General features: G+C 36.7%; 2 protein-coding genes across 5 annotated transcripts; one reads left to right on the top strand and one right to left on the bottom strand.

The window, feature by feature from the left end:
* The first annotated feature begins 14,108 nt into the window (after window positions 1-14,108).
* LOC147504639 (uncharacterized) lies at window positions 14,109-14,741 on the top strand. The gene has a single exon (XM_086605293.1). The coding sequence runs from the start codon at window positions 14,109-14,111 to the stop codon at window positions 14,739-14,741; it is 633 nt and encodes a 210-aa protein (XP_086461419.1).
* Window positions 14,742-17,904: 3,163 nt separating this feature from the next.
* LOC147504638 (low-specificity L-threonine aldolase 1-like) lies at window positions 17,905-24,156 on the bottom strand. Of its 4 annotated transcripts, none has more exons than XR_015193083.1 (11): window positions 23,942-24,156; window positions 23,657-23,803; window positions 23,204-23,582; window positions 22,650-22,782; window positions 22,391-22,449; window positions 22,097-22,160; window positions 21,452-21,570; window positions 20,846-20,921; window positions 20,626-20,752; window positions 19,011-19,350; window positions 17,905-18,202 (listed from the first exon to the last, which is right to left on the bottom strand). XR_015193083.1 is itself a non-coding variant. In XM_086557433.1 (11 exons), the coding sequence occupies exons 3-6, from the start codon at window positions 23,219-23,221 to the stop codon at window positions 22,275-22,277; spliced, it is 228 nt and encodes a 75-aa protein (XP_086413559.1). In that variant the 5' UTR covers window positions 23,222-23,582; window positions 23,657-23,803; window positions 23,942-24,132; the 3' UTR covers window positions 17,905-18,202; window positions 19,011-19,350; window positions 20,626-20,752; window positions 20,846-20,921; window positions 21,452-21,570; window positions 22,097-22,274. The 4 variants fall into 4 exon arrangements, 3 of the variants coding, with proteins under 3 accessions (XP_086413559.1, XP_086413560.1, XP_086413558.1); XM_086557433.1 differs by having other exon boundaries at window positions 22,097-22,292; window positions 23,942-24,132; XM_086557434.1 differs by having other exon boundaries at window positions 22,097-22,175; window positions 23,942-24,132.
* Between the last annotated feature and the right edge of the window lie 3,526 nt (window positions 24,157-27,682).

The following is a 27,682-nucleotide window of genomic DNA, read 5'->3' as shown; positions in this document are numbered from 1 at the left end:
CAACTTAATCATAACAATCCCTAGTTTAATTTACTATATGCTTATTTTGGAAGTCATACAATAAACTAAACTCATTTAGATACATACATATACAATTAAATAATTATACTAAGCAATCTATTCCTCATTAGGCTTCATAATCACTCCCTTTAATGGGGGGGGGGGGATTAGCCTAATATCATTGGATTAATTAAACTAAGACAATAATATAAATACATAATGTAAAGACAAGAATTGAATATAAAACTAAAACTTTTTATTGATAGGTTCTAATGGAGGCTACACTACAACTAATTACTTAACTAAACCTAACTAAACTAAAGAAGGAGAGAGAGGCAAAACCCTAATTACAAAGGTACCAATGCTACTTTTCTGTGTTTAATTCCAAAGAAAGCTATTGTGTATAAGGTTGATGAGTATAGACTGATTGCTTGATGTAATGTTACTTATAAATGTGCTGCCAATGTTCTAAGTAACAGGATGAAACATTATCTAGAAGAGTTGATAGAGCTAAATCAGTCGGCATTTATCCCTGGAAGGTGTATTCAGGACAATCTGCTGCTTGCGCATGAGTTTCTCAGAGGATATACAAGGAAGCATGGTCCCCAGAGATGTACAATCAAAGTGGACATTCAGAAAGCCTATGACACAGTCAGCTGGGAAACATTGATTCTAGTCCTTAAAAAAATTGAGTTTCCCAAAAAGTTCATCAAATGGCATGTCATGTGCTTCACCTCTCCTTTTTATTCTATATTGGTGAATGGATGCCCACAGGGGTTTTTCAAAGGCAAGAGAGGGCTCAGGCAAGGAGACCCATTATCTCCATATTTGTTTGTGTTGATCATGGAACTTCTGGGGGGTCTCTTAAAGCAGGGTCTGAACTCACGAAGTATTATCCCATATTCAAAGTGTCGAAGACTTGCCATCAGTCATTTGAGTTTTGCAGATAATGTCCTTCTTTTCTATAGAGGGGAAGCAGCGTCTATTACCGCAGTAAAGGAGTCCATTGATTGCTTCTCCAATCTTACAGGGCTCAAGATTAACTCCATCTTACAGGGCTCAAGATTAACTCCATGAAAACTTCAATGCTCACTGGTAGCATGACAAAGGATGATGGTCTGGCTTTTGCCAATTTGCTAGGGATTCAGAAGGCTACTCCTCTTGTAAAGTACCTCAAATTACCTCTTATACCTCTGCGAGACTAAGCTCCAAGGACTACCTGCTTTTGATTGAAAGAATATCGGTCAAAATTTCAAACTGGAAAAATAGAGCTTTATATTATGCGAGAAGATTGCAGCTTATACAATTCATTCTTTCTTCTTTCCACATCTATTGGGCTAAGACCTTTATTTTGCCTATGGGAGTTCTTGATAAGGTGGCCAAGCTGTGTAACCGGTTTCTTTGGGCTGGAGTGTCCATGCAAACTAAGATGCATAAAGTCAGTCATGCAAAACTGAGATTACACAAATCCGAAGGGGGTTAAGCATTATGGATCCGCGAGTGTGGAACAAAGTGGCATATTGTGGACTAGTCTTCAAAGTGGCGAATAAAGAGGAATCTTTATGGACAAAGTGGACCTGGGAATATCATATAAGGAATAAGTACTTTTGGACCATAAGGATACCACAAGACTGTTCTTGGACCTGGAGATGCATTCTCAAACACTGAAAGACTTCTAGAAAATTCATACGATGTTTGCTAGCAGATGGTGAGGGGACTAGCTTATGGCATGATCCCTGGATGTCATCAAAGCTGCTGATCCATGATAATCAAGCTCGAAACTTGCTGCAGGACTTACCAGATGGCGCCAAAGTGAGTGAACTGATTACCAATGGTAGATGGAATTAGGTGGTAACACAGTTACCAGATGGAGAACTGAAAGTGAACATCCTGCAGACGAGCATCAACCCTAACATAGGGAATGATCTAGTTGTGTGGACACCTTCCAGTAGTGGTAAGTTTACGACTAAATCTGCATATATGGCTATAAAAAAGGTCAGAGAGAAAGTGATATGGCACAAGCTGGTTTGGGGTAAGTTCACAGTCCCAAAACACTCGTTCATAACTTGGTAGCTGTTCGTAGGGTGCCTAGCCACTCAAGATAGGTTGATACACAGGAGGGTTATCACCACTTCAAGATGTTGTTTCTGTAAGGCCCATCCCAAAAATTCGAAACACCCTTTTTTCAACTGTGAGTATTCATGCACAGTGTGGGCAACAATAAAACAGTGACTGGGGTTACAAGCATCTGTTTGTGAATCTACTTTAGAATGGCAGCGTATTTTGTGGATTAGTCGGCAAAGATTGGTGACTAGTGAGATAATCAAAACTTTTGTTTGTGCCACAGTATATGGTATCTGGAATGAACGAAATAACAGGAAGTTCAAACAGAAAACTCACGCAGCTGACACCCTCTCTAGTAATATCATTGAAAGGATGTGAAACTACCTCCAGAAAGTGATAAAAGAAGCAGAAGACACACCTGAAGCTAGGAAGATCATTGCCAGTATCGGTATTGTCTTATCGCTGAAACAGAGAACTCCAATACTAGGACAATGGGTGAAACCACCACTTGGAATGATAAAGGTTAATACCGATGGGGCAGTAAATGCTGAAGGAGCGGGATATGGTAGAGTTCTAAGGGATCAAGAAGGGGTACCAGTAATTACCTACATGGGCTACTCAAATCTTAGATCGGTTATAATTCAAGAGCTAAAAGGAGTTGAAGCTGGGCTTTTAGCAGCCCAATACATGAACTATAAGAACATCTTGGTAGAATCAGATTCCTTGAGTTCAAGTGATCAACGGGAGGGAGATATGTCCTTGGTATTGTTTAGAACTGGTTGCTGTGATCAGAAGGACCATGAGGAAGTTTGAGTCTGTTGTAGTCTCCCATGTGTTTAGGGAGAGAAATACAGTGGCTGATTGGCTGGCTATGGCCAGTACTGTAATGGGTAGATGTAGTCCTTGTGAGAGTCAAAGCACCTTATATATATAACATTCCTCCTATAGCGTATAAGTTAAATGTAATAGTGGAGGAGGATGCTAGGGGTATGATGTACCAAAGAGGTTAAGCTGATTTTCTAATACAGGTTGGGGTCTGCCTAACCCCTAACTGTTTTTTTTTTGAAAAAAAAAAAAAAAGGTTTAGCCTTAATCCACTTTATATAGGAGAGGGTTATGGTTACATTGGCCAAAAAGGGGGACTTTGGGTTAATTAAACTAAGACAATAATGTAAAGACAAGAATTGAATATAAAACTAAATTTTTTTATTGATAGGTTCTAATGGAGGCTACATTACAACTAATTACTTAACTAAACCTAACTAAACTAAAGAAGGAGAGAGAGAGAGAGAGAGAGAACCCTAATTACAACTAAACTAATGAGGGAGTAGCCAATTTAGGTTTAACCTTAATCCACTTTATATAGGAGAGAGTTAGGATTACATTTTCGTGCATGGACCAAAAACGGGGATTTTAGGCCTCAAATGTGAGCCCAAAGTCCATTAGGTTAAGTCTAAAGAGGCCACAATTGCTAAAAATTATTTTAGCATCCTTTTCATCCACTTTTACAACTCTGATTAGGGCAAGACTAGGGTCATTAGAAATTTTATTCCGAGCTGGTCGTTTTGACATAAAGTAGGCCCAATTCCGAGGCCCGAGTGTAAAGATACGCCCATTTGAAGTTCTATTGACTTTTATATTCTTTTTCTACCCGAATTGACTTTGACTTCCCAGCTTTGACTGGGATTGAAAAATCTTTTTCTTCTTGATTCTTGGGCTTTAAACATAGAACTCTCTCAGCAATCATTTTGACTCGTTTTCCATGCAAAATGGCATCTTTAAGCACATAACCAGCTTCAAGACCTGAAATACACAAAAACATATAAACCGTACTAACTCTTATTTATTATAAACATAATTGGCCTAAATAGAATACTATTAAGGGGTTTAAACTACACTTTTGGGTGATTACCAGGTAACAAGAGAGGACACCATATGGGTTGATTAGGTCTAAAAATAGCATATAAAGGAGAAGTTTTTTTGGACCATGAGTATACCGAAAGACTGCTCGTAGACTTGGAGGAATGTTTTGAATACCAGAAAGGAAGTAAAAAAGTTTATCAAGTATTCAATTGCAAATGGGGAAACCGCACTTCTATGCCAAGACATGTGGTGTTCTCGATCACCTTTAATCCAAGATGTTGAAGCGGTGACTGCTTGGAGTTTTCCCTTGAACTCTAAAGTAAGTGTTCTCATGACATCGGGTAGATGAAATACTGAAGTACAAAGGCTAGAATCACAAACTCTAAAGGAAAGCATCTTGGCAGTGGAGATAAATCAACACCTTGATTCTGACTTCATAGTCTGGACACCACATCATAGTGGGCTTTTCTCTTCCAGCAGTGCCTATGCAGCTTTGTCTCTTGAACGAGCAAAAAAGAAATGGTGTACAATGGTATGGGGAAGGTGGGTGATGCCACGTCATTCCTTTACCACATGGCAGCTGTTTTCCAATAGCATTCCCACAAAAGACAGGTTAGTTCGAAAGAAAATTATAAACCAGTCTACCTGTTGTCTTTGTTCTAATAATAAAGAATTCTCTGCTCATTTGTTTTTTGAGTGCCTGATAAGAGCCCAAAACTGTAGTTTTAACCCCTTAATAATCATACTGTTAGACCAATTATGTGAATAATAAGTAAGAGTTAATACTGATTACGTGTTTTTATACATTTCGGCTTCAAAGTCCATTATGTGCGAAAATGTGCCACTTTAGCGAGATAAAGGAGCAAAAGTCGCCAGAACTTCAAGTGCCATATCTTTGGACTCGGACCTCGGAATTGGGCCTACCTTACGTCAAAACGACCGGCTCGGAAAGAGCTTTGCAATGGTCCAAGCCTTGAGCCAATCAGAGGAGCAGAAGTGGACGAAACATCTGTCGAAGCCAACTGCAGCTGAAGAGCCCATTTTGGACTAAAGAAATTGGGTTTTGGGCCCGATTTTCCGGCCCAAAACATGGCTCCAAGCCCATGCACGATTTTTGGATCTAGAAGTATAAAAACAAAAGCTTGAATCTTTATTAATGGCAGTTAGGTTAGGAAGCTAATGTTAATGGAGTTTAGGGTTAGAAAAAAATAGTTAGATCTAGATTAGTTAATTACTTAGTTTTCATTCCATTAATTAGTTTCATTCTTTGTTTTAGCTTAGTTATTTAAATCATTGAATATCATTGTTATTTTTTATTAGATCAATAAAGTTAATTATCTTTATTCACAATCTTAGTTTTAAATTCAGTTTAATTTAATTATGTCTTATTGTTATTATTGTTCTTGTGTTGAGAATGGTAGTATAGAAATTTCACACCAAACACATCACTCTCACCATTGTTCCTTTTGGATTTGATTAGTTGAATTCTATTTAGTCTTGATAGATTGAGAGTGGAACGAATCCTTACTCGTTGTATTGCATGATTATGTTTTGAGAGTAAGAAGAATTGATCTAAACGTAAGAACGGTAGGATTACGTATTAGTGTTCTTGTAGCATTAATATTTAGGATTCTATTATTTTTACTTTTATCAAATGGCGCCGCTGCCATCTTAATCTCGTTCAAGACAAGAATTCAATTGCTTGAATCCAAGGGGCAATCCCCCATTCTCTACCCACCCACCCTTTTAATTTTTCATTCTTGTTTCTTGAATTTTCGGAACTGCTCACTATTTCAGGCATAGGGGCTGCGGATTCACAGAGAAAAACACTGCGGTGAAGGTATTTCTAAATTTTCGAAAATTCTGAAAATATTCATACATAATATTTAATGTGTTGTTGATTTACTAGAATATTTTCAGATTTTTCAAAGTTGGTTTACCTTGTGAAAAAAATACGATATTTACAGTGCTGCATTTCAGTTTTCACACCGTATGTTCTTGAAAAACAGACGAATAAGGTTACTTAGGGAGTTCTAAAAATTCTATAATTTTTACAGGAGTATGTATCCTAATCCAGGACTTTGTAGTAAAAATTTGATGAGTTTTTGATTTGTTTTGACCTCCTAAATAGTAGAGTGTTTCCAGTGTGTTTCTGCAGTGTTGCAAACACTTAATATCTGGAACACCATCCAATAAGGAGAGGTTGTAGACATCCAATTGCTCTAAATTTTTTACAGGAACAACTAGAATCTTTCAGGAGTCTCCAGTAAAAATTTGGAAATTTTTGGATTTGTTTTGATGGGTTAACCATTCGGTTGTTTGTATTGTGTCCGAAAACGGTTTCGCAAACTTTGGAGGGCTGTAGAGGGACTTTCACTGCTCCGATCGATCTGAAATTTTACAGGCTACTTGATAGACGTCTTAGCAAATTACTGTAAAATTTTCAGATTTTTTGGAGTACGATAAAAGGCCTAAAACTTGAAAACCCTGGAGCGCGCCCGCGCCCATGTTGAGCGCGACCCGCCCTTATTCACTTGTAATTTCAACTTACCTTGAGCCCAAGCCCAACCCGCGCCCAACAAGGAAAATTCATCCGAACAGCCCAATTTTCATAGGTAAATGCATATTTTTATTCCTTAAAGTTATTAAGTGTTTCTAACTTGTTAAATACACTTAAATCGCGTATACAAGACGCTATTCAAACGCGTAGCAAGGAGGCATTCAGGTACTCCTTCCACTCCTCGCCTCTTCTGTCAGAGGAGTTTTAATTCTAGTATAATCAGGCTTGTTTTTCATAGAAATAAATACAACACGCCTATCTAGAATTTCACACACTACACTTGCATCAATGGCTAAAGAACAAGAGACTCCTCTCTCTGATTTTTATAAAGCCCTAAACGATGGCCCTAAGTCGGTGCATCGTTCTTACAAACCTAGTGGGGATTTTGAATCCCCTAATATATTTAACTTGTTACCGGTTTTCATGGTTTAGACCATGAGAAGCCTTACCACCACATCGCGTGGGATAGACCAAGTTCTCACTACATTCCATCATCCTAGCGTAAGTCCGGATCAAGTTAAACTTAGGGTGTTTCCTTTCACCCTAGCCGACAAAGGCGGCGTCTTGGTTAACGCCCAAACGCCAAACTCTGTGGACTCATGGGCTCAACTTGTTCAATTGTTCATGGAACAATTTTACCCACCATCAAGACGGATGAAATGCTTCACAAAATTCATTTCTTCAGCCATAATCCTCATGAATCCTTTTCAGAGGCCTGGAATCGTTTCACTGATCTTCTCATTGAATGCCCGCATCATAATCTTGCGAAAGACACGCTTGTTCGTGCTTTCTTCAAGGGGCTTTCACATTATCATAAGGAGGTTCTAGATATCATGACTGGGGGTAGTTTTCTTAGTAAAGGAGCCTTGGAGGCTTATAAATTCTTAGAAGATCAATCTAAGAAGAACAACAATTGGGGAGGAAACGATTCCTCCCGCTCCTCTCCTTCTTCTCGTGAGGTTAAACATGATCCCGAGCTTAGAACTCTTATCGATGCCCTCACTAAAAAGGTAGATGCCATCTCTGTTCAACAACAACCCACTCCAGTCATGAACATTAACTCTACTTTTCGTTGTAATGTACATTTGTAGTCTTGAGCATTCCGACTTCTATTGTCCTCTTGTCTATGCACAAACACCACCACAACCATCACACTTCAACCAGTTAACTCAACATCAAGGACAAGGGAACTTAGGTGACCAGAATAGAGGTTTAGTACCCATAACCCAGAACTATCAACATCAAGACATGAACGCTCAACAAGCTTTAATTCCAATACAACCATCTACAGACAAAGTAGTAGTGACCTTGTTGGAGAAACAAAATCAAATTATGCAACAAAACTCCAACTTGATGAAAGATCAGCATGATCAAAACTCTAATATGATGAAACAAACGATGCAAATGATGCAGTCTTTGTGCCAAAAGGTTATTGACATGTCTTCTAACCAAAATAATAACCAAACCGGCGTGTTTCCAAGTCAAGTAGTGCCTAATCCTAAGTCAACAAACACCGCCTTTGAAATAAACAGTATTTACGGTAATGGTAATATAAACCAAGGGGACCTACAGGCAGTCACTACCCTTCGTTCAGGGCGAGTAGTTGATAACCAAGTGACTATGCCTAAAGATTACCCACAAACTAAAAATGATACCATACCAAATACTATAATAGAAACTGAAGACCCTACAACTGTAGAAGTACCAGTTAAACCACAACCAAAAGGGAAAACATTACAAGATCCAATAATAGAAAGTGAAGACCCTACACCTGTAGAGGTTCCAATATGGATACCTAGATGGAAAACGGATAGAGATAAAGCAAAGCCTAATAATAATTTTATCCCTTCTGTTAAAAATAGCGATAAAGCACCATATCCCCAAAGACTAGTTGTGTTTAAAAAGGACGAGAATTTTGATGAGATTAGGGAAGTGTTTAAAAATTTGACTATAAACCTACCTTTTCTAGAAGCTATAAAAAAGTCTACCTGACACGCTTAAGTTTCTAAAAGAGTTGTGCACCAAGAAGAGGAAAACCAACATACCCCACGAAGCATTCTTAACTCAACAATATCCCTTTTATCCGAACATAACGGAATTGTTAAGTACAAGGACCGGGTCGATCCCTATCAGACAATGCACCTTAGGTGATACCTTCATAACAACTGCTTTATTAGACTTGGGGCGAGTGTTAACTTACTCCCTTTTATTTATATAAACAATCTGGTCTAACAATACTTCAACCAACCAAAATGACTTTGCAGTTAGCCGATCGTTCTATTAAGTATCCCAAGGGTGTAGTTGAAAATATTCTTGTTAAAGTTCAGGATTTTTACTATCCCGCCGACTTTGTTATTCTCGACACGAAGTTGCTCATGATTCCATTCCCATCATCTTAGGGTGTCCTTTCTTGGCAACCCTTGATGCCCAAATCAATTGTCGGGATGGCTCAATGACTCTTTCTTTTGGAAATCTTTACGTAGAAGTTAACATGTTTAGACAAAAAACAGGGGAAACTAGGTTTGCCTATAGAAGGAGAAGTGAAGTCCATTGAGAGTTTTGTACCTCACATTAGTGCGGGCCGACACTTTAGTCCCCACACTAGTAGATACCCCTTATGGAAGAAGACAAGGATCACAATTTCTACTCCCTAGACGTAGATAACATCGAGGAAGATTTCCTTCGACTCCTTGAGTTCTCTCCTATTGACATCCATTCATCTCTTGACGCCATGACGGAAGAAAATTTTTTCGCCCTCTATCCCAGTGATTCTTCTTACCCACCTATTGAGGAATGTCTTGCATATCTCAAAGCCTCTGATGACATAGACCTAAGAACACTAGTTGAACACCATTCACCCACCTCACATCCTCATGTCACTCATTCACCTTCCATCACGAATGTTCCTCACCCTCTACCTTTTCAAAGAACCATTGAGTTTGTACTTGACCTTGGCGTTTCTCCTATGCTTCATAACTATCTAAAACCAACTGGTGAAGAAGTAACACCCAAGGACAAGCCACCTGACACTTTTTCATTTTTTCCATTTTTTCCTTCTCACACTTATCCACATTCCAAGTATTTTCCAAAACCATTCATTTACTCACGATCATTCATTTGGACACCTTCTTATTCAACTAAGTTGCGTCGTAGAAAGTTTTGGAGCTTGATTCTGTTTGGTGGTGTATTCCATGTTAATTATTTGTGGAAAGACCCACAACTTTTTAGATTATTGATATATGGGAAACTGCATGTAAATACATATATATCACTTTAAGTCTAGGGAATCTGACTTTAAAAGACCCACGTTTTAAAACAAATTTTTACAAACCTGTTTTCAAAAATTTGTTTGGGGGTGGGGTGTTTGGTTTTTCCATGCTTGATCACTAAACTTCCTATTCTTACCCCCACCTCGCTCCATTCAAAAAAAAAAAAAACGTTTTCCACTCCAAGTTTTACTTTCTTTTTCATCTAAACTCCGGTTTCAGCCCTTCAGAGCGCGCCCGCGCCCCATCAGAGCGCGCCTGCGCCCTTCACATTTTTGGAAAATTTATTCAGAGCGCGACCGCCCTCATAATCGAAGCGCGACCATACTCATCTATTGGACCTACCTAGAGCTGCCATACGCTTCAAGCCGAGCGCGACCAGCTCAAACACCGGAATTCAAAAATACAAAGAGCGCGACTTCGCTTCTAGTTAGTTAAGGCCTTCGTGCCCGACTTCCTTCGACCCGAAAAATTCCAGTTTTCTGCGGGTTGTTCCTTCGTTCATTCGCAGTTGTTCCGGAGCGTAGTTCGAGATGACATCTCCTATAATAATACCGAAACAGTCTTTCAAAGATTTGTTTCAAAGCACTACTTATGGTGCTTGGTTTCATGAGGTGATCACACACGTAGGGCTGGGAACCGCTTATGGTTCTTGCTAGCATTTGTTCTTGGACTTGCCATGCCCGCTGAAATACAAGACCCATGATGCTATTGGGTAGATAATATGCATGTCTACACTTATGACTTTTGCATGAGGCTTATGGGTCCGGCATTTTCCGTGTAGAGGACCAAGGGACATATAACGTAGCCCTTGGTAGCTTGTCCCTTAATGTGATAATGGTAATGTTCTTTATCATGCTAAACATATTAGGGGAGTGGCATTTTTCTTCCGCGAATGATGCCACTTGCGATGTTTTCCTTGCTTTAGCCGAGGAACGCCGCTATATGACCTTCCTAAGACCTTAATGTCTAGTTTAGCACGAGCCCATAGCATGAGGCATAAGTATCTTCTTATGCCTATATTAGTTTCCCCGTATTATGCTATGTTTCTTTCCTATTTTTGTGCCCGTTTCACGGATTGGGTTGGGGTCGACATTTGTGAGACCCACCAATTATATTATCGAGATCTTTCCGTTACAATGACTTAGCAAGGATGGAGGATACAACCTCATCAGTTGCACCTTACACCCCATCCGACCAAGTGGCGCTTTAACGGGTTAGCATCCGTAGATGATAAATGGCGGCAAGCTTGGCAAAATTATAATGGCATGGCAGATCGAAGGAACCTCACTTCTTTATAGAAGAAGAGGATGACGAAAAACGCTGGAGTGGAGGTAAGTTTTTAGTTTCGGTTAGTGTCCGCTTATGTCCCAAGCAATTTAATTCTGTTAACCCCATAATGGGTGGAACTCTTATAGAGTTGCGTCAGTTTTTTTTATTTCCTATATTAGTATATTCTAACCTTGTTTTGAAGATGTTCCAGAATTTCACGCATTTCCATGGTATTTTTCTACCCTCTTTATTTAAATGCTTTGAGGACAAAGCATGTTTCTTGTTTGGGGGCATAGAAACACGTGTAATTAAGGCATCTGTTAGGATATAGATATGTATAATGTGCACTTGTTTTCTAGTTAAAATTTCAAAATTTCAAAAATATAAATAAAAAGTATGCTATACACTTAGGAATATTGGTATTGTTTTCTTTCTCCATGCTCTTAACAATCTAGAAGTCTCAATGAGGCACATTGCATCGTAATAATTGTTAGAAACTTAGGTTAATATGTAGGTAATAATCTTTGCATCTATCTATAAATTTATTACATGAGTATCTATGATTGTTAGCGATGAAGTTTCTCAAATCTAGGCTAGAGTACTTATTCTACAAATCCTGTGAGAATATAGCCTAAAGCCTTATATGAGCGAAACATTTGAGAAATGACACAAGGGAGAAGTAAAATCCGGATAGAGAAATCACACGCCCACTTGCTTGATCACTAAACCATATCCTAAGCGAGAATTTAGGCCCTCTTTGGATCGATATAGCCGAAATTCAAACCTATGAATTATTTTCCGCTAGTTAAGCCCCTCGAGCCTTTATTTAGCCTTCCATAAACCACAATTCCTTTACCCCTGTTACAAAAACAAAACAAAATAAAAAATCAACCTACCCAATTTAGAATAAGTCCGAGAATAGAATGAGGAAGAAAAGAAGAAGAGAAAAACACGTGTAAACAAAAATTAGTTAGTTGCTTCGTAAAATAAAGAAAAGAAGTTTCCATCCAAAGAGAAAAAAAAATAAAAGAAAAAAAAAAAAAAAAAAAAAAAAAAAAAAAAATAGAAATAAATAAAAACTCCAAAAAATAGAATAAAAGGAGTCAAAGGCCAAAGAAAAGAAAAAAAATATGGCTAAGGATGGAAACAAAGTGTAGAAGCAAAAGTAAATAACAAGGTTTTCTCTAGTTACATAATATGAAGACTCTATTATCTCAGGACTTGTCCTCTAGAATATCCATTTCCTTCCTTCTTAAACCATCTCCTAATCCCCAACACCTAATAAAGACCTCTAGCTCAATTAGGAATAGGTTAGTGTGATAGTAAGTGGCGATGTGTTTGATCGACCCGGCTTCCTTTGTTGTCATTGAGATTGTAAGGTAAAGTGTGCCCACTGCATGGACCGGAGTAGCGAAAACTTGAGCGGAAAAATCGTAGTGATTTTTGTCTTGACTTTTATGTGAGGACCTACTTAAGGACGCTATTCCGAAGTTTTTGAAACGGACTGCTAAGCATTTCATAGCATTACTCATTGTATATATGTTTATTCGTAGATGATTGATTATTATGCATATATTAGCTTAGGTTTCGACATGATTATTCTGTATTCAATTGCTAGTGAGATGTATAGATAGTTGAGACATGAATGAGGAAACAATAGTTTTATTTCTTAGTCGTTGTAGTATAGATGAAGTTTGTGAGTACCTTCACTGGAAAACTCTCACGAGGCTATAACTCGTCCACTAGGGAATTTCTAGTGGTTTAAGGCCTTGTTGCATATGGTCAATGCAATCGCACTCAGCGAAACGAGAGTAGTTAGAACTCCATTTTTGGTCACTTATTCTAATTTCTCATCTTTGCTTGAGGACAAAGCAAAATGCTGTTTGGGGGTGGTTTGATAAGAGCCCAAAACTGTAGTTTTAACCCCTTAATAATCATCTTGTTAGACCAATTATGTGAATAATAAGTAAGAGTTAATCTTACCGACACGTGTTTTTATACATTTCAGGCTTCAAAGTCCATTATGTGCAGAAATGTGCCACTTTAGCGAGATAAAGGAGCAAAAGTCAGCAGAACTTCCAAGTGCCATATCTTTGGACTCAGACCTCGGAATTGGGCCTACCTTACGTCAAAACGACCGGCTCGGAAAGAGCTTTGCAATGGTCCAAGCCTTGAGCCAATCAGAGGAGCAGAAGTGGACGAAACATCTGTCGAAGCCAACTGCAGCTGAAGAGCCCATTTTGGACTAAAGAAATTGGGTTTTGGGCCCGATTTTCCGGCCCAAAACATGGCTCCAAGCCCATGCACGATTTTTGGATCTAGAAGTATAAAAACAAAAGCTTGAATCTTTATTAATGGCAGTTAGGTTAGGAAGCTAATGTTAATGGAGTTTAGGGTTAGAAAAAAATAGTTAGATCTAGATTAGTTAATTACTTAGTTTTCATTCCATTAATTAGTTTCATTCTTTGTTTTAGCTTAGTTATTTAAATCATTGAATATCATTGTTATTTTTTATTAGATCAATAAAGTTAATTATCTTTATTCACAATCTTAGTTTTAAATTCAGTTTAATTTAATTATGTCTTATTGTTATTATTGTTCTTGTGTTGAGAATGGTAGTATAGAAATTTCACACCAAACACATCACTCTCACCATTGTTCCTTTTGGATTTGATTAGTTGAATTCTATTTAGTCTTGATAGATTGAGAGTGGAACGAATCCTTACTCGTTGTATTGCATGATTATGTTTTGAGAGTAAGAAGAATTGATCTAAACGTAAGAACGGTAGGATTACGTATTAGTGTTCTTGTAGCATTAATATTTAGGATTCTATTATTTTTACTTTTATCAGTGCCAATACTCTAAGGAGTTTTTCTCGAGAGTAAAAAGGTTGTTGGGAATTTCTACTAATAATAGAAATGCAAATCAAGAATGGGTTTCTCTGCTAAGATTGTGTAAAACTCCAGAAGTGGGAGAGATCTACAAAGTTTTCTTTTGTGCATCAGTGAACAACATTTGGAAAGAAAGAAATGATAGAAGGTTTCAACAAACCTCTAAACCTTCAAAGGTGGTCTACAACAAGATGGTAAGAGACTTGAGGAATTATTTACAAGTCATAAGACCTGATGTCAAAGACACTGCTACTGCTCGTAATCTCTTCCGCAAACTTAACATCACTACCCAGTTCAAGCAACAAGTAGAAACAAAGTGTTCATGGGTTCCGCCAATAGACAACAGGATCAAAGCTAACGCTGATGGAGCTTTGAACAACAAGGGGCCAAGTCATGGGGTTGTGATGCGAGACAAAGAAGGCATAGTGGTTGCAGCTTTTAGTGGCAGTGGTGGTCATCGGCCAGTGATCTATCAAGAACTCAAAGCTATTAAAGTATGTTTGGAGAGATGTCTGAAAGAAGGTTTTGTTGAGGTAGAAGTGGAATCTGATTCCATGAGAGCACTTAATGATATTAACAAGCTAGAGAAAGCCCCATGGTATTGTCGAGATGTGGCGGCTGCTATTGAGAGAAAAAAGGCTAGTTTTAACTATTTAATATTTTCACATGTATATAGAGAATTGAATAAGGTAGCTGACTACCTCACCGGTTTAGATCATAACCATGAGTTGTCTACTGTATATTTTGCTAGTCCTTTAGATTTTGCTTTACAAACCATTGTAAACGAGGATGCAAATGGAAAAATCTATGTAAGGAAGCATTGATTAATACAGGTGGGGGTCTGCCTAACCCTAGTTTATTTTGAAAAAAAAAAGAAGATTGATTTTTTTTCCACTTTAATCTAACATTAGATGTTGTTGTTATGGGAATTAATCAAGACCTAATCTATCTCTCGACCAAACACCTCAAATTGTTCGATTGTCCTCAAAGTGCAACCTTTCTTCAAGCTAAAGAATTTCTATTTATGTTTTGTATTTATGTAATACTAAATTCCCTATATAGAACTGCTTATAGTGCTTGTAGTGGGAACATTAGAGCTACCAACCATCCCTCATATAGAACTGCTCGCTATATCAATTTAAAAAATGGTTGTTGTAATTTCGGGGACAAGTGCCGATACATTCACTGTAAAGATACGAAAAGACCAATCACTTCTGATTGTCTATAGATTTGTGATATATGCGATGGATTTTAGAAGGTTAGATCAAAGATATTGGTGATTAGTCATCACTTGTCACTTTACTTACGTTTAAAATTTTGATTAATTTTACTAGTCTAGACAGGTGCTATGAATATTTGATTTGTTTTACTATTCTAGAGTCTGGGCATGTGCTATAAGGTAATCTTTAATTGATTAGGTTTACTAGTCTGGACATGTCCATGAAATAATCTTCACTTTATTAGTTTTACTTGTGGAAGTTTGAAATTTGTATAGCACTCTTGCATTTAGTTGATTGCATTGCATGCATACAATAAGTGCTATGAATATTTGATTATTTTTGCCAGTCTAGAGTCTGGGCATATGCTAGTTGATTAGTTTTTTGAGTCTGGAAATGCCCGTGAAATAATCTTCACTTGATTTGTTTTACTTGTTGAAGTTTGAAATTTGTATCTAGAATAGTGCTCATGGAATCATATGCCATTTGCACATTCATTAGATTCATATGTATTATGCATTAATTCTTCTAGGCATTTTGGTATAGTAGATACGAACACGATTGGATTTGTCTAGTATATATTCATGGTGATATATTATTATGTCTAACATTTTTGAATGTTGTGTATCTTTTATTTATTCCTAGATACACCATGGAGGGTTCTATTCCAATCGATAGAAATTGGATTGAATTAGATCACCATGAGGAACACTTTTCTAAAGGGTGTTGAAAAGTTTCTAGAGTTTGCAAAAAAGTACCATCATAATAAGGTATTGATACCGTGTTCGTGTCGCGTGTGTAGAAATTGGGGGGAAGGCATTGACACATGAAACCGTTAAATTTCACGTTTATAAATGAAGGTTTGATCCAACATATTTATGTTGGATTTTTCATGGTTAAAAAAGACAAGATGTGCATGTAGAGTCCAATAGGAATTCTAATGTGTTCAAGAATATGAATGATGCATTTGCCATTGTGGTAGAAGAATTTGGTGGTGAAGACTTGGATGCCTTTCTTGGGGGTTTGGGTCATGGTGTTAAATAGGGACTAGTCGATGATGATGAAGCAGAACCATTAGTGTAGGAGAAAATTTATGAAGAGGCCACGAGTGCTTTATACCCTGATTGTAAAGACTTCACTGTCTTGAAGTTAATTTGTAATTAAGTTATTCAGCATTAAGGTCAAACATGGGTGGTCTGACATAGGTTTCACAGAGTTGTTTCAGTTACTTAAAGTTGTACTACTGCATGGTAATAAGATTCTGAAAGATACGTATCTAGCAGAAAAGTTTGTTTAGGATTTGGGGTTGAATTACCAGAAGATTGATGCTTGCTCTAATGACTGCATCTTGTATTAGGGAGATAACGAATTCTTGGAACAATGTCCTACTTGTAACTAACTAATACATATTCAAGTTTGCAACAATTCAAGACAGAAAAAAAAAATGTGGTAGACAAGTTGCAAAGCAATTGCGGTACTTTAATTTCCAATAGCAGATAGGTTGAAGAGAATGTACAGTGTTGATTGGGTAGCAAAAGCAATGTGTTGGCACTCTACAAATAGATTGAAGGATGGTGAGTTGGGTCACCCAATTGACTCCTCATCTTGGAAGCATATTGATAAAACATACCCAAGTTTCTCTTCAGAGCCTCGTAATGTTCGATAGGGTCTTTCCACTGATGGGTTCAATCAATTTGGAATGCAAAGCACTTCACATAGTTCATGGTCGGTAATGTGTCACATACAACCTCCCCCCTTGGCTATGTATGAAACCGCAATTCACCATACTTGCACTGCTTATTGAGGGTCCAAAACAGCCTGGAAAAAATATATATTAATGTTTACTTGTAGTCATTGATTGTTGAGTTGCGGTCTTTGTGGGATACCAGAGTATTAGTTAAAGATGCTAATAAGGGAGATGTGTTCAACATGAGTGTGGTATTATTGTGGACAATTCATGACCTCCCTACATCTGGAAACATCTCTGGTTGTAGGACTAAGGGGAGACTACGAGAAACAGGGTCTTTGGTGACAAAACAAAATGTCACTGAAAGTCACAGAAGCATTGCTAATACCATTTGACGACGCTTTTTGGAGTGTCGGGGCAACGTTGCTAATGTTATAGTCGGCAATGATATATAGCCACGATATTTTAACGTCGCCAAATAGCAGATATTTACCGACAATTATTACTATCGCTATTTCTCTAATTTCGTCGCTAACTCATTTTGGTACTCTCAATGTAGTAATGTCGCAAAAGATGAACTTTTGGTAACGTTTTTAAAATCATCAGTAATAAGGCATTACTAGCAACGATTTTAACGTCGATAAAGGTCTGAAAATTTTGAAAATTTGTGTTATTAGCAACATTTTAATCATCGCTATAAGTTTAAAAAATTAAAAAAAACAAAGATCTTATTAGCGATGTTTTTATCGTCACTAGAGATATTAGTAATTTGACACTTTGGTTATAGAAGTGATGTTATAGTCGCTAAAGATCTAAAATATTTGAATTTTATGTGTTTTTTGTGATGTTTCTATCGTTCAGAAAGGTAAAACGAATTAAAAAAAAATATTGTTATAAGCGACGTTTTGATCGTAGCTTGAGTAAAAAAAATCGATTAGTTGTGATCATATTCCCACACTACATGAGTGGCAAAAGACTATTTTTATCACTAATATCATTGTCGATTGTGCACCATGTACAATTATACCCCCCCCCCCCCCATTTTCAACAAATAAATTCAAAATAAAATAACCATAACATTAATTATCTTAAACAACAAATTTCCAATAAATAAAAGTGAGTTAATTCACTCCATTAAAAACAAAAGAGAGTTGCATCATCTCCCTTTCATAATTTTTATTTCTAAACTCATCTTAGGAAAAGTATGAACTTAAACAAAAACATTTCTAAACATCCCTGAAGTAGCTTGCGAATGAACCATCTTCACAAAAAAAATGATAATAAAAAAGCATTTAGATTCCTCTAGTGCCTCTTGCAATTCCAAACCGCCATTTCTTCACAAAAACTAATACCAAACCGACCCATTTTGACATAAGGTTATCTGCACAAAGATATTATCTATATATTAGACCACAAAAAAAAAAAAATGGAAACAAAAAATATAATAGTTTCATCACATCAAAATTAAAATCCGGTGAACTATTAACAATTATGTTAAGTTTAAATTGTACCCAAGATCAGTCTAACTAAAGGTTCTGACTCAGACAATATGAAAAAAATGAAAAGCTCTGCCCTCCCTCATAACAAAAAGGATTACCTACCTATCATGCTAATCAACCACCAACAGGAAACCCCACCCCAACACGACCAACGCGAAACAAATAATACCCTCAAAATTACATAACAGAGTAAAAGTAAGATAGACCTATATATACTGCAAGATACAGACTTATAGAATAGAGTTAAATAGAACTAATCCAAACAATACTAGAGAAAGCAAATCTAAAGAAATTAATTTAAACATAAATAAATAAAGCCACAAACAATAGGGGTGGAAGAATTTAGTGAGGAGCTATGAACTAATAGGTCATCTACTCAAAGTTTATGTCTACCCAAATCTCAAACAATTACATACCTAAGATAAGATATGTGACTTTTATAATAAAATTTCGACGGAGTTTCCTCTGTATTTTCAATATTTCATAAATACAATAACCTGTCATAACCTGAAAATCACAATAATATATTTCACAAGACGGTGAAAAACCCATATTCCATTTACCAAAACTGAAGGGACTATATGCAACCTAAAACATTATATGGAGGCTTATTCATTTCGATCAAACAACTATATCCCAATCAAACAACACTAACACATATCAGAAAATAGTTAAATTCATAAATCATACCACATTGAAGGAGGACCACCAAGCTTCTCCATGAGATAGTCCAACTGGTGTTGTTGTTGTTGAATTTATACTGGTGTGTTGCTTGTGTCTCTTGAGCCGCTTCCTTCCATCCTCACAACTCTTCCAGTTGAGACTCTGCCTCCTCTGCCCTTGCTCTCAACTGATCCACATCTGGGTGCTCATATCCAGCCGCATGTTTACGGGATGGGGGTGCCTCGCCATGTCCAAGACCACATTTATAACCAGGTCTTACGCCCAAGAGTTCATCAAAAATCTCTTATTTAGTCAAAGGGTTAGAACCTTCTGGTGTAGGTTGATTTTGTAGTTCCACCATTCTCTCCTGAAAAGAAAACAAATAGATATAACTATCTCACAAAAGTACAATTTAGCTAACTTAAAGGGTAAGTACGAGTTAATTACATAATTATTTTCTGCTTCATGAGAAACCCAGCCTTTTTTCTCACTGAAATGAGTCTTACGATATAGTGTGATCATCCCAGCCTCTTGTTGAGTCTCGAGATCAACCGCACTACAACAAAACAACACTTTTGTGACGGCTAGGAGGCGTCATAATTATTTTTTCTGACGCCTACAAGGCGTTGGAATTTAGCCGTCTTTATTGGTGTCAGAATTATTTGTGACGCTAAGGTGCCGTCACAATTGACATAATTACTGACGCCTGTACGCCGTCAATAAATATGAATTACTAACGCATGTACGCCGTCACTAAATGTGCATTACTAACGCCTCTACGCCGTCCCTAAATTTGCATTTGTCGTCACTATTGAACTTTCGAATTGCCCCAAAAAGGAACTTGGCGCCAAAACAAATTAACGACTCAATACCGTCAGTAATTATAAATTTGTCTTTTTTTAAAATGCTTACTGACGCCTGTCAGGCGTCACAAATTATTATTTATTTAAAAAAAATAATATTTTCTTTTGGTTTCCATCCTCATATTTATATTTTTTTTCCCCTGAAATCGCTTGTATAAATACAACCACATAAACCCCAAACACATAATATAATTAAGACTACAAGCAATTATACACAAGGAAAATCTTAGTAATAACAATCACCAAAATTTGACTAATTCACATGTTTTGTGGTAGATAATCTTAGTAATAACAATCACCAAAATTTGACTAATTCACATGTTTTGTGGTAGATGTAAAATAGCTTCCCATCCAGCAAGCGAAAAACATATATAAGAGAAGCATAAGAATTCTATAAGGAAGCTCAATTAGAGTTGAAAATAAACTGTAATCCAACCGTAATGTGTAGATAACAAATGGCAAAGAAGAAACAAGCATAAAATCTCTCATTTCAAGAATAGGAATCGTGAAGAACCGAAAATGGTGAAACATTCGTACCATAATATTACAAGTCACAAGATTTACAACAAAACAGGGAGAAGCTTCTCCTTTGTTATTGAAAGCTTTACAAAATGAGAATGTTATTTGCAAGGAGAGCTGTTCATATCATTCCCTATACTGTAGCATTACAAACCAGAACTAAAGCAAGAATGCAATGTGTTCACTCCACGTATGTGAAACCAAAATGATAACAATACTACTGCAGAGAAGATAATGGCCAAAAGTGATCATGATCTAACCTAAACTTGTGCAGAGCTATGTCACTGCAATTTCGCTAAGCTGATTTTTCATATGCCTCCCTACTATTTCTCCTTGCACACTCCAAAATTGTTTTATCAGCAGTAATGAAATTGGCAGCAATGGAAGCTGTTGATCACAGAAACAAAGTAGATGTGAGTTTTCTGATTTAATTAGTTAGTTTTATCATCAGTAACAAGAGCTTTGGTCCTATCACAATACCTGAAGATATAATAAGTGCCTGAGCAGTGTAATTGAGGTTACTCTTTGCCTAAGGAAAAACACGAACCGCAACCAACTGTAGTACAAGATGTAAGAAAAATATACTACATGATATTCTAAGAAATTTATACAGAGGGAAAGAGATGATCTGTAATATAAGCACAATGTCTGTTAAAGGGCACAGTAAAGTTAGATGTCAATTTAAAGCAGAGTTTGTTTGATCACGAGTGGAATCAATGTGATTGTAAATGGTTAGACCAAGTTTCTCAGCTACATATCTAAGACAGAGTCTCCAATGACTGCTTATGAAGGCCATAGCGATGAGCGATACCAGCACATTAGGATTTTCCATTCAAGAGCAGCAGTTCCCAAAATAATATTTTATGCTTCATGTGGATTAGTGGATAATACAGAGATGCTAGATTCTCACAGTTGATAATTTCATTAGAAAGACAGGATTTTATATATTCATAATGTGTAGTGACTAAGCAGTGTTGGTGGATCATGTGTTAGTTATTTGCTTCTCCTAAGGACCCCAAACCTAAGTTTCGGCATAAGCATATAATTGCCAAAATTTACTAGCATTTAGACTGTTAAGAGTAGAACCTTTTCAGCACTCCTAAACCTCGGCTTCCAACCACAAGAGAATCAAGCTTCAAGTCATCAACTGCATCACAAAGTTTATCCCTCCGATGGCCCCAATAAATCTTAAACACCACAGTAACCTGCTCCATTCAAGTACAAAATCAAACAGAGAAAAAAGATCATTTAAAATGGTATGAAACAGTTCTCAGGGCTAAATGGTTAAGGAAATATCGAGTTCTGCAGTGCCAACCAAGGCTGCAGTGGTTTAGGAAGTTAATAAATATTCAACCAAAAGAAAATATATTGTACATCAAATTAGCAAGTGAATTTCAAGAGTTCTTATTGCAAAAGAGGTTTTGAGTTCCTTGACAGGTAATATTTCTATATACATGACAAAGTTACAAGACATTCTATATGAAAAACCTGGCAACGTACACTTTTCTATTCAGACATAAAAATGATGCTTTGTGTTGCAAAAACTATTAACATACACTAACAACTTCAAGATGTGCAAATACATTCCCTCTGCATCCTGACATCATAACCAGGATTTATGTAGTCTCGTGTGTGATGGCTTGGGATTTGTTTAGACTAGTTATAAAATTCTAATTTGAAACCTGAGTAAAACCAATTAGCAATAAAATACAATAAGAAACTTAAACACACCTGGATGGGCTTACTGGCATTATCAGAACGCCATGTTCTTCCAAAACCTCACAGAGCTTGCCTACTATAATGTTTGAGCCTTTTAGTGCATCACAAAATACCCGCACAATAAAGCATAAGTAAACTTGTTACTCCATGTAATGTCAATCATCTGGATAATGGAGGATATAGCCCTTGACTAAAGACAGTTCACTAACTGAATGAACCAAACAATGCAGCATAGACACAAACGCATTGTAATTATTTTTTGGTGAAATAGATACAATATTTAAATTCAGAACTAGAGAAGCTAACCATATTTGTCTGTACTGAAGCAGCATCCACTTTGAGTCCTTTGATTTCATTCAGTCCATCTGCATAAAACCAAGTACGATTGATTCGTTTCACTTCATCCATCAAGTTTAAAACTGATGGAAATCACAATCGATAACATCTGCTACTAGATACTAAGTAGCTTTTAGCAATATACATTGCTAATGAATAATGAGACCAGCCAAGGGAATAACGGCGTGATGCCAGAGGTAGCATCAATATATAAGAAAACATAGACAACCTGCTATAATTTTTGCTTTCCTGTGATCCCCCTCGAGCTTGCGGACACTCTCTTGCAATGCAACAAAAGCTGCGACGTATAAGATCCCCACTTGCCTCATTCCACCATCTAATGTTTTCCTCCGTCTTCTAGCCTGAAATTGAAACAAATAAGTTGCTATCAACTCTCTGAAAAGAATATAGCGGCAAAAAAAAAGACCAACACAAAGTAATAAAGTGTCACTTTCTGCCCTTTGTCTACCAAGAAAATAATTAGGATTCATCAAAGCGAAATCAGCAGTAATAGGCATTCTCAACGGCTGATTAGGCATACTCATATCAATAATAACAACACTATTTTGCGGTGATGTTTCTCGTACACATATATTACTTATCTAATTCCATCGTTACATGTGTAATTCCAATACTAGGCAACTACAAATCACATAAAAACATAATCAGCTCAACATTCAATAATTCAGATCCAACAGATCTGAAGACTAACTAAACTTTAATCAATCAAATCTATAGTGAAACTAAATAGATCACATCAAATCAGTAATATTGGTGACTTACAGTTAATGCCTCTGTCATAGTGATGGGAGTTTAGGGAAGTCAATCATGGGAGCTTTAACGAGCTACCTGTTTTGATCAAGATATGAAGTGAAACTTGGAAGGGTGATACAATAAAGAATGATTGTAGAAAAACGCAGATGAACAAAAGATGATTGACGACAAGCTCGTCTGAGACACTTTCAGCATTGGAATCATGACCAATACAGCGCATAGTACACAGATAATTCCACGACTACAGCCCTGTCTTGGCTCTCTTCATTCCTGCAGTGTTGAAAGGAGACATGTTTGGGCTCATGCTTGGGCTTTCCTCCCTCAGTGTACCATTTATCATAGCCAACTCCCTCAATTGTTGCTTTTTGTAGTGATCCAAGGACTCGTCCTGAGAGAGAAAGGAATAAGTCCGAAAAACAAATGAACCAAAGAAAGACAATAGGTAAGAGATAATATTCATACCACAGGTTTCAAGAGATCTTCTAATATTGTAATAGCCTGATTCAAACGCGGTTCTATCAGATCTGCAGGAAATTCATCCTCAACCAATACGCGTAGGGGCTCATTTAGATGCTCATATCCAGGTTTGTCTCTTAGCCAATTTTCTTCCTAAAGAAAAACAAGTGTGTTGTCAAGTTCAGAAAATAGTTTGTGGGAAGAAATCCTATGAAATGATGTCATTACAAGTAAATGAAAATGTTTGTAATTTTCTATACAAATAATCCTTCAATTCAATAAGTGACATACATATATCTTCTTCTTCCAAATAGCTTCCTACCCCTAAATAAGCCTTTGTAACTTCAACACTATCATCGTCGTCGTCGTCATCATCATCACTATCATCATCATCATCTCTATCAACAACATTTACACTCCCATCAACTCTTGACCGTTTGGAACCTTTTTGGATCTTGTCAGGTACATATTTAACGTGGTTCAACAATTTATCAACATCTGTTCCTTTAAGACGTGATGGAGGAAGGTTAAGCTCTTGCTCCCCATTGAAGTGTTTACTATACCTAAAGATAGAAAGTGTTACAACTGCTTATTATACCTAATTTGATTATTTAAAAAAAAAAACAATATTTGAAATGTTTACTATACCTAAATGGGTGATCTAGATCAAGAAACAAGCGGTAGTTTGTGTACACAATCTTCTTACTACAAGGTAAACGCTCCGAGGGAGTATTGTCACCACAAATAGGACATGCTTTATAACCATGTGTCACACAACCAGATAAGTTACCTAGAGCCGGAAAATCGTGTATCCCCCACATCAACATAGCTCTCAGAGTAAAGTGTTCCTTATTGTGCATGTCGAATGCAGGGACTCCTTCTCTCCAGAGCTGATCTAACTCATCAAATAGTGGTTCAAGGAAAACATCAATGTTTGTAGTCGGTGCCTTCGGTCCAGGTATTAACAAAGACATCATCTGAAAGTCGGATTTCATGCACAATGAAGGTGGGAGATTGTATGACACTAATATGACAGGCTAACAACTGTAGCCAGTTGATTGAATGCCACGAGGATTGAAGCCATCAGTTGCAACTGCAAGCCAAACATTACGCCCCTTATTAACAAATTTTGGCCATCTCTCTTTAAATTGTGTCCATTGGACTGAATCAACAGGATGTCGCATATAATCCCATGAAGGTGTTGCTCGAGCATGCCATGTCATTTCCCATGCTAATGATGGTATCGTATACAATCGTTGGAGTCGTGGACCTAAAGGAAAATGTCTCAATACTTTTTTAGGCATTTTGGATTCCTTCCCTATTTTACCCTCCATTTTATATCTAGGTGATTCGCAATGAGGACATATCGTCAAATCTTTCTTTGTCCCATAATACAAGATGTAATTATTCTCACATGCATCGATGCGCTTTGCTTTCATCCTTAGGTCTGTCAATATTTTCTTCATTACTGGCCACTTTTCAGGTAAAGTATTTTTTTTTTGGCAACCAAGTTCTTAGCATAGATGCAAGTTCACACTATTTCCGGACCAACCATACTGTTTCTTCAACTCATGAAGCTCTACAACTGCAGATAGAGTTGTCACAGGACCCTCACATGAAAGGTATAATTTTTCTTCAGCTTTACTTTTGTATTCAACATACTTTTTATCCAAATCTGGTTCGGGAACAAAAGGTTGTTCAAAATCAGAAATTTGATCAGTATCCCCTCCATACACATCACCCCTTACACCTTCATGTACGCCATAACAAGCATCAACAAGATTCTCTAACCCAAGCCCTCTATCTTCAATGTTTTCATCTTCAACTATGTCTACCACAGGATACTTTGATTGTTTTTCACCATGTAAGGACCATAGAGTATACGTTAGATCAAAACCATTTTGAATTATATGCCTTCAGACTTCGTCAAACACCAATCTTTTCCCATTCCGACATGTTACACAAGGACAAGGACATGTTGTCAACCCTTCATACTTTTTTTGTGCCAAATCAATAAAACCAGCTACCCCTTCCTTATAGACGGTGCTCACTCGGTTTGGTTCATGAATCCACTCTTTCTAAATCGGCTGTGACATTCTACCATTATATAGATACAAAGATAAGAAAGAAAAAAGAAAGATAACTCTCGAGTTAGTTAGTTAATTTGAAGCAATCATAGATGACTTAACACTATTATTACTAAGCTCAATTACTTGTCAGTCTTGAAAGATTTTCAATAGAGAGACTTGACAATTTTTTGATCATGCTACTATTCTAGCAACAGAAATCACTATTCTACCAATAGAAATTAGGGAGACAATGACTTCAAAGTTCAAAGCCATTCAAAAGCACATTCACAATCAAACTATGTCAAACGTCAAAGCATTCACAAAGTAAAAGAACATTATATTATATATCGTGTTGTGAACAAAAGAATTGCATCTTTCTGTTATCAATTTATTACAAAAGAATTGCATCTTTCTGGAGACATCAGGTGTTGTGAACTTGTTGTTTAACTGATATTATATATCGTGCATTCTCATTATGTTTTTGTATTCTCACTGAAATATCTTGCAGGAGGCACATGTTTTTTTTCCCTTTTCCGGATTTTATGAATACATGCTAGATTAAAGGAAAATAATGGAAGTATTGAAATAATGAAAGATCCTATTAGAAACTATGTATACAACCAGTTGAGTTAAGAAAGATGTTACTATGTCATGAAGCTATTCTAGAAGTATAAATCTTCTTTTGATAAAGTAGTAGTAGTTATTGTCTTTTCATTTTGGTTTATGCATTTATATTGCAAAATCAAATTTAGTTCAACATTAGGTAATTTTCAAGTATGTTCATTGTAGTTCTCCTGTTGTAGTAATGGGCACTACTTGATATTATTGAACCTCATAGGTAAACAGAGTTTATCTGTCTAATTCACTTACCAACCAAAAAAAAATGTTCCATTAATTTCTAACCAATGGACACAATAAAGATCTTGAAAAGCGAGTTCTGGGGAAGCGAGTATGCAACCCTCAAAAGAGTTGCCCCAATATCTGTGTATCCTGTCTCAAAATGCCAATTCGCACACATTTTCAGCAACCAAATATTAAAATGTCAATCTAAAGGCAATGACTCTGAAGCTATAGATATTATGAAATAAAAGATCAAAAGTTATAACAGGCTAAAATCTAGAGTCACAAACCGAAACCATTTTATTTTTGTAATGCCTAACAGTGCTACCAGCCACAAGTGGCATCACTGCAACATATTAAATGGCTTTCCCCTCAACATCCCTCTTCCGGAAAATCAAAATGAAAATTCCATATATTATCGTAAGGACTAACACTAGAACTTCAAATTGACTTGTATATTACCGTGGTATAATAAAGACTCAAACAATCATTTTCCCAATTTATCTATTTCAAAACATAAACCCAACTATATTACAAATAACTCAAACCATTAAAAGCAAAAATCCCAAAAAAACCTAAACCCTAAAATTATAAAAAGCCAACAAATAATCAAACGTGTAAAGCTTTGTAAGACTAAGTTCGAGACCTTACCTCAAACAAATGGCTAGCGAGTTAAGTGAGTCTGATTCTGCGTTAGGATTTTGAGATTGAGACTGAGAAGAAAGAGAGATGAGATCGCGAAGAAGATGATACTGTTGAGACTTGAGAAGGGTTCAACTTGACGCCCTCATCTCATGTCACATGCCTAACACGTGTTTTAGTGGGACGGTTTATAAAAATAACTCTGACCCCTATTTGTCGTCACTATTTTTCTATGCATTTTTTAAATAAACTAAAATACATTTCTGAATTATAGCGACGCTAAAACAAAAAACTGACGCCTACATGCCGTCACGTCCTTTCTAACGCCACTTTGGCGTCACAAAACCAAAAAAGCCTCCGTCACAAAAATGTTGTTATGGTGTAGTGCCGGTTATGTCGTTTCAAAAGACAGACAAACTTCCAAAGTTAGTACTAAAAAAAAAATTATTTATAATATCTAAAATTAATCAATTAAGTGTAC

The sequence above is a fragment of the Coptis chinensis genome, chromosome 4 (genome assembly GCF_015680905.1).
Source record: "Coptis chinensis isolate HL-2020 chromosome 4, ASM1568090v1, whole genome shotgun sequence".
Classification (NCBI taxonomy): domain Eukaryota; kingdom Viridiplantae; phylum Streptophyta; class Magnoliopsida; order Ranunculales; family Ranunculaceae; genus Coptis; species Coptis chinensis.
This window is presented reverse-complemented; position numbering and strand designations above follow the sequence as displayed.